The sequence below is a fragment of the Plasmodium fragile genome (genome assembly GCF_000956335.1).
Source record: "Plasmodium fragile strain nilgiri unplaced genomic scaffold supercont1.2, whole genome shotgun sequence".
In the NCBI taxonomy this organism is placed as follows: Eukaryota; Apicomplexa; class Aconoidasida; order Haemosporida; family Plasmodiidae; genus Plasmodium; species Plasmodium fragile.
Window position 1 is genome coordinate 475,437 of NW_012192582.1, and position 15,002 is coordinate 490,438.

The following is a 15,002-nucleotide window of genomic DNA, read 5'->3' on the forward strand; positions in this document are numbered from 1 at the left end:
TTTAGTGTTTATTCACCGATGGCATAATGTTTAATAGCTTCGCATTATAAGAATGGCAAGCTCGGAAGGATGTGACAGGGGTGGAGGTGGCAAACAGGGGGGCTGTATGTCGTCACCAAGCGAGACAGCACACAACGTAAAAAAAACAAATTCGTTTTTGACAAATATGCGAATCCGTCTAGTTAAAAATAAAGTAGTACAATTTCTGGAAAATATTTTGTGCTGAGACAGTTTCGTAATTATTATTATACATTTCATAGTTCAGATAAATATCTTCCATTTTTTTATCATATATGTGATTTTTCTGTGAGAACAACATTTCGAACTCCTTTTTGGACTTTTCAAAATCGTTTTTTGTTTTCCATTTGTCTATTATTAAGTATGTGTTAAAACTGTCTTCACCGTTATGTTCGTTATTTGTGTTTGAGAAGGTGGAATTTTTAAAAATGCTAGTTTCGCAGAATCCCTTGTGTTTTTTATTGATATCCTTAAAATTCTGCACCAAATTTACTAAGTCCTTTTCATTTAAAATGGCCGACTGGGGACCTCCCTTGGTGGCCGTGGTTGTATTATTTTCACTGTGCAGGTGATTGTCCGAGTTCTTCTTATCAGAAATATTTACTTGTCTAACTACGATTACGTCATGATTATTTTTAACCCCATGGATATTCAATTCGTTTTGCCGATATAGCCTGTTCAAGTTCCACCCGATTGTACTGCTTATCAGTACTGTAAGTAGGGAGCCTGTATATTTGCTCATTTTGCGCATGCGGTCATTGGGTCCAGCGAGGGGGGAAAACGCATAGGGTTAGATGCGCTCAGGGAGCACACGATGTATATGGACGGGTGGTGGTGGTACATATAAGCGTATATATTTATATGTGCATATGCAAGCGTGAGTGTGCGAAGGTGCAAAAGGCCTTAGCTGCTTACGCTGTGGACGCGAATGTACACGATCATATTGAAGGCCCAGTTCTCGGAATGTTTTCCATTTGAGCATGCCCTCACGTGGTTACAAAAAGGGCAAATTTTACGAAACGCCGAAGTAGTTATTTATGATGAAGTACAGGGAGAGAACCCTCCTCGGACATGAAAGAAAAAGTGTCTTTTTATTCTGTTAATGTGGAAAATATGCATACAGAACGTTAAATGGGTTTTTTTCATTTATTTTTATTTTCTTAATGTTGCATTGGAATTTTCCGTCTGCTGCGCTAAAGCGGGAATATTGTGTTTGACGCGAAAAAGGGAATATATATATATATTTTTGTTTTTTGTATACATTTGGGGATACACTTTTATGTTCCTTGTTTTGAGTGGGCGACCACTGGGGCGAAACCATTCATCAAACATGAGCGAAAATGAAAAGCATTAAATGGGACTTCATCAAAAAAAGCATTTGCAAAGGTCCTACAACGTTGACTCTTCGCGTTATGTTTGCCCTTTTTTTTTTTTTTTTTTTTTGTTTTCGTGTCATATGTTGCTTTTCGTTTTTTTCACACGGAAAAATTGACGTTATGGTGAACACCATTTTGTAAAAGCAACGCCGACGTCATCATATGTATACAATACCAGAAGGGGAACTTTTTTTTTTGAACAAACTGGCAGAAGCAAAACAGTTAAGGAAAAAAACGGCAAGCGCGTGTTCCAAGGACGGTTCACCAAGCGGAACATGAACACCGAACCGGGATATAACCAGTATGAACACATATATGACCCCTGTGCGAATTTTGTGTAGCACTTAAAAATAAATAAAATGAATAAAAAATATAAATAAACAAAATATCTTGTTTTGAGAAAAATTCACTGTTGTGCTAATTAGCTGTTTATGGGCTTTTTAAAATGTAGTTACTTTCACGTTGGGGGTGCCAAACATTATGACGATTTTTGGAAATGGCAAGAATGGAAAATAAAAAACGCAGCAAAAATTTGCGCAACATGGATATTTACACACACGCATAAGGAGCAGCAAAAGTTTAATCCTTTTTAGCGAAGCGTAGCCACCGCAATAATGGCAAGGAACAATTGGCAAGCAAATGGCATGTGGCGCATTACACTTGTGAAATGACAAAGGGCAACTTTGTAAAAGTCAACACACGGATGCCAGTGCATACTTGCTTTGCATTACCGAATTCCAGACATGCTGGAGGAGCACGTGTATGCTTATATACGGCTCGGAGTGAAGAGTTTTTAAATTTTCCTCTTTTACTCATTTTTTCCATTTTAGCGTATACACAATATTCTTGTTCCTCCGTTCGGTGCCCTTCACAATTGTGCATGCGTATTACACATATGACCTGAAATAGTGCTTATCACTTTATATGTGTATGTTTACGCGTTTGTGCACCTAAACATTTTGCACATTTTCCTCGTAGCCCAGGTTGCTAATTGTCCCACTTTCTTTATTGCCCAAGTTAAAATTGCTTTCGCGAACATAAAGTCTGGATAACATGCCAAAATGCTCCTGCGGTGACGCAAAAATATATGCATTTACACGTGTATATATACTTCAGCAATCTTTTTTAGAATGTTCCTAAAGAGGACTTAGTTTTTTTTTTTTTTTTTTTTTTTTTTTTTGCTTTCATGCTACTACAAAAGAAAACGTAAAAAAGAAACCAGCTGGACCCGCGCCGATAAGGAACAAAATTAAAAAACCATTTCCATTTCGGGCTTTCTCAAGCACTTTTTATAAGAGCTTTTTTTTTTTTTTTTTTTTTTTTTTTTTTTTTCCATTTTGAATGTATTGTTTTTTACATGGCACTTCATTTTGGTTACTGGGGTTATTAGTCTCTTTTAGTTAACCTGATGAATATGGCCATACCGTGCGCGTTTCATTAGTGTACAAATATAAAAAATAGTAATATTGGTGGAATTGCTTTCTTTTTTTAACGTGCCCAATGTTTTGACCTTCGGCGTGTCTGCTCATTTTCGTACGTTGACAAGGAAAGAGTCTTATGGCGAAGGTGGCATGTACATGCATGTGCATACGCATTAGTGCACAATTTGTTTATGCTGTTTTTATAATCCATGTGGCTAGATTCTCGTTCTTTAAGATTATACGTTAGGATATATTTTGTCACCGTTCTGTATTGTTCCTTCACCTGTGTGCTTTGTGTTTTTTCGCCGCTGCGTAGTTTTGTTTGTCCCATTTTAGTGAAATTTTCAACAACTTTTCGCTATACTAACTTATCTTTATATTTAAAATGTCTTATGAATCCTTTACGCTCAAGGACAACGGGGAATGCCTAAAGCGCAACTACGACTGCGACGAGCTAGATTTCAATGACGATGATGACATTGTGAACATGACAAGTTTCGAGAAAAATACGTATAACTACAATTTGAAGAACAAGATAATTAATCGTTATAAGAAGGAAAAGGATGAGCTGGATACCCTTTCGAGAATGGAAAACTCGGTAAATAATTCCACTTTTACAAATAGGGAAAGATATTTTTTGAATGACGACAACACGGAATTGAAGGCCAGGATACGTAACTCGCTGTGTAACAGCAACAACAACTCGAGCGGTCAGAGCAACCACGATAATTACAACCTGACTTACAACATGGACCCAGCGAAGAGGGAGTCCAACCTTAAATTGGAAGGAATACTGCACGAAAATGATTACCTAATTCAACTAAGCAAATTAAAAAGACATGTCATAGTAGAAATTTTTGGTGGAAAGTGTTTTATAAGGGAATATTTATGCACTGAATTTTTGAAAAGAGTGAAACAATGTTGCCACATAAATTATATAAAACAGAAGAGTGGCTTAATAAACTATCGAGATTGTAAGCAACTTCTTGCAGAAAATAATAATATAGCCAGCATAGAAGCCCGGTTAAATGCCATTCTTGTATCCCTTCCTCCGTTAACATGCATCATCTTACACTCTAGTGTGTTCCTAGTAATAAAAGAGGATTTAATTCGCGATGATCTAATTAGGAAACTATGTAATGTCTCCAAAAAATATACCAATTTGTACAAAGCTAACGCCAAGATTATGGAGAAAAGACCCTTTGAATTTAGTGCCTTAGAATGTGTTTTCGCAAGTACCATTGAGCATTTAAATGCAGAAATGAAACTCTTAAGTAAAGATTTTGCAGATATTAAATTTACTTTAAAAGTTACGAATTATCAGGATGTGTTGACGAATTTACACAACTTAAAAGAACCAACCAATATTTTAATAAATAAAGTAAATTCCTTCATTAAGGCTTTTCATGAAATATCAGAAAATAATGGGGACTTGAAAAAAATGGAATTAACCAAGTGTTATTTTAATCCTATTAATGGGGAGGAAGACAACAAGGAGTCAACGAATCAGGACTTGCAAATGCTCCTCGAATATTTTGACCAAGAACTGCATCAGATACATGATCAAGCGAAGCATTTACATGAGTTAATGCAGAACTTGGAAAACAAAATAGTATCCGATTTGTCTCTTTCTAGGAACAATTTGATACGTATGGACATAGTTATCAGCTTAATTAATTCCGGCTTTGGCATAGGAACACTCATAACAGGTTAGTTATTGTGCTCTTCGCTCACCTTTTGAGGAAATGCCTTAATTATGCTTGCCTATATGTGGGGTATAAAGGTGTAGCGGTGTAGACAGCATGGAAAAATGTCGCATATTTGCTTCTCATATAAGGTAAGGACGAACGAGTTATCACATTTGATGCCTTTTTTTTTTTTTTCCTTTTTTTTTGTAGGAGTTTTTGGAATGAACTTGAAAATAAAGCTGGAGCAACACGAATTCGCCTTTGTCTATGTCACGGGGCTCGTCATTGTTTTATGTTTGATAACTGTAGTTATGTCTGTTTATTTTTTTAAGTGTATTCGAATTTAGCTGAGTTGCAGCGAGCGCTGAACTTATTTTGGAAATGCTACGTAGCTGTTGGAATTGGTAACAAATGCGCCTGGTGCGTGTGCGCAAAGGCGCCACATAAATGTGTGCGTGTGTAACGACATGTCCCTGAATGGGAGCGTGTGCAAGCGTGCCTATGCGCATGTACTCGTGTGCACGTACCCTCGCAAGGGAGCATGTACTTATATGCGTACTCACTATCACACCGGCGAGCGGACTCCCCCCCTCTTTTCGGTTTAGTGGTAAAAAAAATTGAGCACCATAATTTAAATACCTCGTACATGAACTTGTGGGGAATAGCTGAGTAGTAGTTTTGCCTCGATTTACACACAAATTGAATGCTCCAGTAATGGGGAACATAAAACATTTTATCATTTTTATTTTCTTCTCGCACTTTTATTATTTTTCAATTTAAGTCTTATACATTGTTATTTTAATCATTTTGCATTTAATGGGACATAAAGAAAAAAAAAAAAATCTCCTTTTTGTAACACATTTTACACTTTCTCCTTTTAAGCTTCCTCAAAATACGCGCTGTTTCATTTACAGTCCTTGTTTTTTATTTTATTTTATTTTTTTTTTTTTGCATAATTCTTCGCCCCCTTTTTTAGTAAAATTGAACAAATTTAAAATTACACAAAAGGGAAAAACTTTTTTTGAAGTAACATGTGCCTTTAGAGTTTATTATTACTATTTTTTTGTGTGTGTGTGTTTTTTTTTTTTCCCCCCTTTTCGCCTTTCTGCTATAGATGCATTTTTACACGCATACATGTAGTGTGTATATATCCACGCATATAAGCAAATGTGTATTTTTTTTTTTTTTCCCCTCCTGCGAAGTATTTCGTTTTTTTATTGATATACACATAATTATATTTTTAAATGTAGCGTAATTTTCCCCATCTCCTTTATGCTCTCTTGTTTTTTTCGTATACTATTGGCTTTTTTAATGATATTCTGCTAGAGAATGTAGAAAATTCTTTCCCTTTTTAAAAAAATTATTCCAAATTAGTGACAAATTTAAGGAAAAAGAACTTCGCATATGTGTGTGAACAACATATAAGAAGATTTATAAACACCTTTTGAAGATTTTCTCATGTAATCTCTCTTTTTTTTTTTTTTTTTTTTTTTACACTTCAATATTTGAAATTACCTTGGCTATTTTTTTTTTTTTTTTTTTTTTAAACAATTTCATTTTTTAAGTTTTATTAATTATGGAAAAGGCACTTAAGCAAGTAACTTTAGAGTGAGTTTTTAATAAATAAAAAGATAAGCATATTTTGTTAGTCATTCTCATGTGAACTTAAGAAATGTGTATAAAGAGTGAGAGAAAGATATCGTACCTGGAAAAAAATGGGCTATGATATGGGGTGAACGAACGTCAGCAATGCACTGAGTGTACAGCCGGCAGTCATGTGGCGAGTGTCCCCAGGGATATGCAAGAGGCTGCGCGAAGTGCTTTTCATGATTCTATTTGTACGCTTAGGCATGATCAAGCTGCCTGTTGCGGCGAGACCAATGGCTGCGGGCACCATTACATATTCCCTCAATAGCCTGTGCGTGCATATGTATAGGCAGTTGCGCTAACATGAAATTGCTTGTGCTACTCCTCATAGCGAGAATGCTTTTGTGCAAAATTAACAGTTGCATGAGAAGAGAATACGCTTATATAATACCCTTTATGCAAAAGAATAAATTCTACAAGCGCAAAACAGTTTTCAACGTGAAAGTTTTTACCAACTTTACAAACATTGCATCGAATAGACACAGCGATTTTTTGTATGGACATTTTAAGTTTTAAAAGAGAGAAAAAATGATGAGAGTGCGAAATGGGGGAAAGCACCATTTGCTCAGCAATAGCTATTGACCTCTGTTTCTGTGCATGCAGAGCAGATGAAAAAATAAAATGTACATATATATATGTGCGTGTGCGTTTGTGTGTCTGCGTATGTAGAGGCACCCCTGTTTTGAGCCTTGAACAACATGCGAGTCCATTTTGACAGATCGAGATGCATACAACATCGTGCTGTCATACACGTAGTACCATTTGCCGTCTGTACATCTGTACACAACCGCTGCAAGTGTAGTAAGATTAATCACTTTGCCTTTTTTCATTTTCCGCCTCTGCAGGAAATGCTTTTCCTTCCCGAAGAAAACAATGGATGAACAGAAGGATGAAACAGACGTTAAGGAGGAATCCAAAATGAAGAAGGAGGAGAAAGAAACAACCAAGAGAAAAATAACAAGTGATGGAAACACAAAAGCGAAAAAGGCTAAAGGGAAGAGCGAAAATGATATAAAAAAAGGGTCCCTATTTAATTGCAGCGTTACGGAAGATGATAAAGTGAGCGACCTGACATCGCCCAAATTTAACCCCGTACATTTTGATGTAAGTAATTTATACCTTTCGCCAAAGGATAAAGAAAAACACAAGTTTAAAGATTCATTATTGTTCACTTTTCTCACAAATACATTTAATCAAATAGAAGAATTAAAGGGAAGTGGAACTGGTAGCAAGAAAAATGTGGCAATTATCTTGTCCAATGTTTTTAGAGTTTTAATATACTACAGTCCCAACGATTTAATTCCAGCTGTGTACATAACGCTAAACAAAGTAGCACCTGATTATTTAAATGTTGAAGCCGGTGTAGGAGAAGCTTTGATTTTGAAAACAATGTCTGAGGCGTATAGTAGAACTGAATCAAGCATAAAAAAAGATTTACAACAAATTGAGGATCTTGGTATAATAGCAGAAAGTTGTTCTTGCAAGATGAGGACTATTTTTCCTTTGCCTCGTTTGACTATCCAGTCAGTGTTTAATGAACTGAAGAGCATACCCAATTTGAGTGGTTCTAATTCGCAGCAGAAAAAGAGAGAAGTAATTAAGAAGTTGTTGGTGAGTGCGAAAACTAGTGAAGCGAAATATATTGTTCGCTTTTTACAACAGCGATTGAGAATCGGGGTGAACAGCGCTACTGTGTTGCAGGCCCTATCTTATGCTTTTATTATAACGCGTCCATCCATTCCGGAAGAAATTGTGCAAAAGGGGAAATTGATGAACGAGCAACTTCTAAGCGGGAAAGGAAGTGGCATTGGGCAAGATAGCACTGTTAGCGGCACCACAACGGAGGATGATATGAATAAGTTGAAGGGGGAAAAGGAAGGGGTGGTCAAGGTGGAGAAGACAAATGAGGAGAGTCCTTCTAACATAAAGAAGGAAAAAGAAAATCAGAGCGTGCCCGACCACTTCGACTTCGAGGCGCTAGTCCAGTCCATCAAAATAAGAAATGAAAAAATAAGCAAGCCAAATTTGTTTTACGACATAGGGAAGGAAGGAGACACACGTTTGTTACCCATATTTAAGGAATTAAAGAAAAGCTACTGCGGAGCTAATGACGATTCGGACATTTTTGAGTGCATGGAAAAATCAGTCAAGAGCGCCCTCTGTGAGTTGCCCAATATCGAAATTATCATTCAGAATTTGTTAAGTGGAGATGACATGAACACATTAAGCAAGAAGTGCACAGTTAAGGCTGGGTTACCCGTGCAACCTATGTTAGCCAAGCCGACGAAAGGAATACAAGAAGTACTTGACCGATTTAACAATGTTACATTCACGTGTGAGTATAAATATGATGGAGAAAGGGCTCAAATACATTACATAGATAAAGACAATATAAAAATATTTAGCCGGAACTTAGAAACCATGACAGAGAAGTATCCGGATGTTATTCAAATAGTGCGGGATCAAATTATCAGCGGTGCTAAAGAGTGCATTATTGACAGCGAAGTTGTGGCTTATGACATAGAGAATAAAAAGATATTACCATTTCAGGTGTTGACCACGAGAAAGAGAAAAGATGTGGACATTGAAAATATAAAGGTAAAAATATGCCTGTTTCCGTTTGACCTTATTTGTTGTAATGGTGTGCCCGTTATTAAAGAACCGCTAGAAATTAGGAGGAAACTTTTGTATTCACTACTGAAATGTAAGGATGGAGTGTTGTGTTATGCAACTCACTCGGAAATGAATAATATAGAAGATATAGATATATTTTTACAAGATGCAATTGAGAATAATTGTGAAGGACTAATGGTGAAAACGCTGCTGGATAATGCGTCTTACGAACCATCAAGAAGATCATTAAATTGGTTGAAGGTAAAAAAGGATTATATAGAAGGACTATCAGACTCGGTAGATTTAGTACCCATAGCCGGTTATTATGGGAAAGGAAAAAGAAGTGGAGTGTATGGTGCATTCGTTTTAGCCACGTACAACTCAGAAACTGAAAATTTCCAAACAGTGTGTAAAGCAGGCACCGGTTTTAGTGATGAAATTCTTGGCTCATTATACGAAACTTTGAGTGATAAAATTATACCAAACAAAAAATCCTATTACGAAGTTTCGGATAAGTTAAATCCCGATGTGTGGTTTGATGCACATTACGTATGGGAGGTGAAAGCGGCAGACTTGTCTCTCTCACCTGTGCATACGGCAGCCATTGGGGTTTATTCGGATGACAAGGGCATTGGCTTGCGCTTTCCCCGGTTTCTGAGGCTCAGGGAGGATAAGAATGCTGAGCAGGCTACCACCTCGCAACAGATTGTTGACTTATACGAGGCACAATTTACGTACAACAAAAATAAAAACGACTTTAATGAGGAAAGTGAAAGTGAATGAGGAGGGAGCGTATCCTTCTTGGGGTTAGTCGCTCGTATGTTTTTTGGGAGGAATGTCGCCCGCAAATTGTGCCCGTTTAATTGCTCCTGATTGAAGTTTTATTTCTCATAGCAGGAGGGAAGTGCCCTCAGGATGTTAGCCATAGCCCATGTCGCCGCATTTACAAATACATACATTGCACGTAAGCGAAGAAATAAGAGTGGTTTGCGTATGCGCATACGAAGTTATGCTGTGTTTATTGTGGCCAAGGCGAAAACGATAAAGGGGTAACAACGAACTGTGGTATTTATTTCTGTGTCATACGGATGATATCAGCGCAGGTGCTTGGATCCACCATACCAATGTTATGTATCACATTGACAGCGTTGCGTGAACGAATTTTTGGAGTTCCGCCTGTATATATAAAAAATGGAGAATATTCCCCCTTGTTAAAAAATGGAAATTTAGCTCTTTGCGTCCCATTTGTCTTATTTTTTTTTTATCGCATTTTCTTTTTTCTTTTTTTTTTTTTGGCGCATTATTCGTTCAGCATGTTTGTATTATATGTCATTTTCCGAATGAAGTTTTCCCCAGAGAAATTATTCACGCACTGGCACAGACGTTTGTGTATATATACCCTTGACAACAAGTGCCCAGTTCCTCTTCCATTACATTCTTGCCACCACCATTTGATTATATTATATGCTTATTGAACATAAGAGGGAATGCGTGTGGTCTAATTTTTTTTTTTATTTGTTCCTGCATAGTAACTCAGCGCATGTATTGCCTGAAAAGAACTTTTAAATACGGCGCATGGTTTTAAAGAAAAATAGTGCCACCTTTGGTGTCTCTTCAATTATTGGTACGTTGGATGAAGGACGAGGGTACAACAGAGTATACACTCCTAGCAGTTTGCCTCGTGCATGAGATCATCGTGTGCGTGGGAAAAGTATAACTGCATGAAAGGCCTTTTCTCACAATCGCTTTGAGGTTCCCTTTTCTGCGAAATTACAGCGAACAGGAGATACGTACCACAGCATTATATGTGTACTTATGTGCGCGTCCATTTTGTCTGGTTTGTGGAAGAAGGCAAACGTAGTTGCATCTGGCGCACTCCTAAAGGGTGTAAAATGAAATATATTTCCCAATAAAAAATAGCGCGTTGACTTGTTAAACTTTTTTTTTTTGTTTTTTTTTTTTGTGTGTTTCTTCCTTTTTGCATAAACTGGCTACAAATTGCGAGAAGATTAAGGACAAGAAGAAGTGGAAAATGAGTGGGAAAATAAAAAGAACACTACGCGTGTAAAAATGCGCATAACGAAGGATATGTGAGCGGATATATACATTTACAAAAGTGGAAAAAAAAAAAAAAAAATTATCCATGGACGCAGGATGTACAAGTTTATGCTCCATTTTGCGCTTGTCATATTTGAAGGAAAAACCCCGTTTTGGCAATATTTAAATTTATTTATCATTTTTTTTTTTTTACATTGTGTAAAAAACTTCTTTTAGCGCTCATTATCATTCGTCCATTTTGAACTTTCTGCCGAATGATGTAACACAAAAATGAAACATGTGCAAAAGTATATTCTGCAGTTAGCCATACTTTAACTCGCAAAGGAAATTTTTGCGAACAAAATGACCCTTGGCGCTGACGTCGAGTCATTGTTGTGCATGTGGATGTGCATATGTACATATGCTTATGTGATCAACTGCATATACGCTTAACTCTCCGTGGAAGTAAAAATTACACACCTCTGGAATGACGAGGAACAAAAAGACAAAAGCGTGGAACATCAGTGAATTAGTAACCGCATGTGTTTGTATTGTACGTGGTTATGCACGTATACGTAACAGCAATTTTTTTTTTTTTTAATACATATGAAAAGGTGAAGATTTTCCGAGTTGCATTTATTTACCAAGAGAATGAAAAAAAAAGAGAATTGAACACTATATAAAGGCTGTGGACATATTTTGCTATTACCCATCTGAATTAAGAAGCTCACGGGTAGACCTTTTTTGTTTTATTTTATTTTTTTTCGTTGCAAATTTAAAGAAAGCCTTTTTTTTTTGCCTAAGGGGGTAACTAACCTTTTGAGCCACAACGTTGTAGAGAGGCCAAACGGATCAACAGAACGTCTGATCAAATACAAACCTGAAGCATGCCTAGAGGGGTTGTTTATGTTTACCCATTTGAGAATATAGTCCCGTGGGTGCAACGGTTGAGGGTTAGCAATATACGTAGACACACTCAACACAGCAACACGGAAAAAGTGAAAGAATGAAAAAGCTGGGAGTTAACACGAAAGCCGGGGCAAACCTATCGAGGATAAATGAAAATGAAAACCTTTTTAAGAAGCCCATAGAATTTAACAAGAACATAAGAAGGCTGTCCTTTTTAAATAATAAAAATAATGATGATAATCAGAAGGATCATGTGGATAAGTGTGATAAAACGAAGGTGAAAGAAATAAATGACGTTTTTAAAAATTGCATGGTAGCACTGTCCCATAATAAAATATGTACAAGGAACGCATTCGACATAAGGATTATTGATCATTTGGAAGATTTAGTGAATTTAAATGATGAAGAAATCAATGAAGAGCTAAATGATGAAATGTTGGAAACGGGGGATTTTAATCTGTCCTTCACAAGAGCGTCTAAAGCGATTGAGGGAGCTACGAAAGTGTATGGATATAGAGTAGAAGCCATTTATGACCAGACCTACAATTTTTTAAGCAATATGAATATAGCAAAGCAGAGCGACATGAATGAAGAATTAATAGAAGAAAAAAAAAATGCAAACGAGATTTCAAATAGAAAAATAAAAAAAAGGAAGTTAGAATTTTTGCAGGAGTCATCAACTTTGGCCAAGTCGTCCGACATTACTATGGATTCGGTTACCGTGTCAAATATATCGGTCGACACCTTCTTTTTAAAATTGAACAGTACATATGATCACTCGTCAGGCAATAGTTATTTGTTGCCGAACTTAATTTTGAATAACGATTTGTCTATACAGTTTGATGGGGACATAGACGCGTGTGAATATAAGAAGAGGAAAAAAATGGAGGACGCAAATGAGGAAGGGATGGATGAAGACACGGCTGCTACGCAAACGAGTTGCAAATCGCCCCTTATGGTGCGAAGTAGCAGCATGCAAGAGAGCGACTGCAGTGATGTAATGGTTAAGTGCTACAAGAAAAAATTGTTTCTCCATTCTGATGTATTGAGGGATATCCTGTTAGGTGGGGGAAATGAAGACTTTAACAGCCTGAATATTTGCCCCGAGTTGGATTATTTTAAGGCTGAAATAAGTAAGCACAAAATGAAGAGATCGGATTCGAAGGAATTTGAAGATGGAGAGCAGGGCAACGACGCAGAAGACGATGATGAGGATGATGATGACCATAAGTATGATTACAACTTGAATGAGGCGGAAAATATGAGGATGTATAAAGGGGACTGTTATGGAGGGGAAGGTGCTAAAAATAACTTAGCACTAAGTCTAGGTGGAAACCTTGCAATGGACAATTTACTCGACGATAACGATTTTAATAGTGCAAGTGTGAGCGATGGAAGGATGCTGAACAGCAGTGTGAATAACAACAGTATGCATTTCAGTGATTACAAAATAGAAGATTTGAACATAGAAAATGTGATGCAAGAATCGCTAGCTTTTGATAATATGAATTTGAACGATTGTATAGGAAATAATTTAAATTATTCCCAAAGTATTTTATCATTTCATCAAGGAAGTAATACGATGACGGGCCTTCCGTTACCAGAACTCATGAAGAGTGAAAATAAAGATTTCAGTCTAATGAACTCCTTAGGGGGAAATTTCCCCATGAGTACACAGAATTCTTTGTTTTTTAAAAACCAAGGAGGAAGTCCCACGAGAAAAAGTCTAATATCAACCATTCCAGATGAAGACACTCTATGGAATCGCAATGTGATGACTTTTGAAAACAGACTTAATGCGATAGACGTAAACAACAAATTTAATTATCATTATTATGTTCCTAGTAAGCTAATAGCCCATGGCAATTTTAGGAATCTAATGGATATAGGTAAAGGGACTCATAAGAATAAAAACACGGTACTACACTCGGTAGTACAGAAGAAGGTAAAGGCTTCCTTCGATGTGTCACTTATTGATTTTGAAAATTTGTATAAAGAAATAAATGACGTAGAATTATCTACGTACGATTTATGGAAGAAGGAAAAAAAGAAGTACGTGTCGAATGCCCTTTTCTCCATCGATCAAACTTCGTACATATTTGAAACGAAGGATAACTGCATTAATTGCGTCAACACGGTTACGGATAGAATTATGAAGTTTTCCAAAGCGGCAATGATTACACCGAGTAATTACAATGGCGACCTTAAATTAAATGTCGTTCTGAACGAAGTGAGCTCCGATTTTGTGGCAAATGACATGGGCTATATGAACTACGCAGAAGGGAAAAATATGGGAAGCATGTTTCCGGAGCATATGGACGATCACCAGGATTGTCACATGCAGGAAGGGCTAAATGACGCCATCGATAAATTCTATAACATGGACTTTGAGGATATATGGCAGAACGAAAATGAAAATAATTTATCCAAGCAGGGCAGCAAGATTGAGAATGCGTCTGCTTTGCAGCTCCGCCAAAGTGTTTCTCGCGGCAGTACACTTGGACATGCGAACATGGAGAATGTAGCAAAATTTGTGGATGTCTCGAAAATAAAGAAAATGTTGTGCGACATTGTAAAGCCCGCGGAGAACGAGACGAGTGACGCGCAGGGTCGAGCGCAGCAGAACGACCAGGTGAGTTAGCGTAGTGTTATCGACGGAGCTAGTGCAGTACCTGAACACACGCATTAGTGAATACGTTTGTACGAACTGGAGTTGTCCCTTATTTTCCTCCCCCCCTCTTCTCCATCATATGTTTAGATTGTGCCCTACGTTGAGGAAAAGACGACAACTTTTAAGGACATTGTCAACGCGGTAAATTGCGCCTTGCGTCGTGCATGCATCGATACGTATCCATATGCGCTGCCACCCGCCTGCATTAACGTACTTTGCATACTACACGTGCGTACTATACACCCAAAATGCGTCCCTTTCCCGCAGACCAAATCAAGGATGAATCCAGCAGAGGTGAACGGTACATCCATCCACATGCTCTTCGTGTGTCTGCTGTACACGTGCAACGATCAAGGTAAGATATTCGAATTCGTGAGAAAGGCGAAGTAACAAAAAAAAAAAAAAAAAAAAAGAGGCTGCAAATAAATATATTCAAGGGTGACGTATTTCCGAGGGGAGCACCCCTGGGGTGTTTCACATTCCGCAGTTTTGCCATCCCTTCTTTTTGCTTGTTCATGTCAGTTTGCAAGTGACGCTTTAGAGCAAGTGTGGTATTTTTTAAGCAGTTTGTACGCCCCAATTGTTGACATAATGCTTTTTCTTTTTCTTTTTTTTTTTTTTT

The 15,002-nt window shown here is 37.2% G+C and overlaps 4 protein-coding genes across 4 annotated transcripts in view; 3 read left to right on the forward strand and 1 right to left on the reverse strand.

Moving 5' to 3' along the window:
* Nucleotides 1–178: 178 nt before the first annotated feature.
* AK88_00279 (uncharacterized protein) lies at nt 179–760 on the reverse strand (the record flags this gene model as incomplete). Its single annotated transcript, XM_012477930.1, has 1 exon — nt 179–760. One exon carries the CDS (start codon nt 758–760, stop codon nt 179–181), a length of 582 nt encoding a protein of 193 aa, XP_012333353.1.
* Nucleotides 761–3,200: 2,440 nt separating this feature from the next.
* AK88_00280 (uncharacterized protein) lies at nt 3,201–4,850 on the forward strand (the record flags this gene model as incomplete). Its single annotated transcript, XM_012477931.1, has 2 exons — nt 3,201–4,524; nt 4,714–4,850. 2 exons carry the CDS (start codon nt 3,201–3,203, stop codon nt 4,848–4,850), a joined length of 1,461 nt encoding a protein of 486 aa, XP_012333354.1.
* Nucleotides 4,851–6,453: 1,603 nt separating this feature from the next.
* AK88_00281 (uncharacterized protein) lies at nt 6,454–9,546 on the forward strand (the record flags this gene model as incomplete). Its single annotated transcript, XM_012477932.1, has 2 exons — nt 6,454–6,644; nt 6,996–9,546. 2 exons carry the CDS (start codon nt 6,454–6,456, stop codon nt 9,544–9,546), a joined length of 2,742 nt encoding a protein of 913 aa, XP_012333355.1.
* A 2,260-nt stretch (nt 9,547–11,806) lies between these two features.
* The window catches only part of AK88_00282 (uncharacterized protein), a gene marked incomplete at both ends in the record, with an annotated part of 3,676 nt that continues 480 nt past the window's right edge, over nt 11,807–15,002 (forward strand). Inside the window, 3 exons of the mRNA XM_012477933.1 lie at nt 11,807–14,341; nt 14,468–14,521; nt 14,648–14,735. Coding sequence (XP_012333356.1) covers nt 11,807–14,341; nt 14,468–14,521; nt 14,648–14,735 — 2,677 coding nt within the window. The remainder of the gene's footprint in view (nt 14,342–14,467; nt 14,522–14,647; nt 14,736–15,002) is intronic.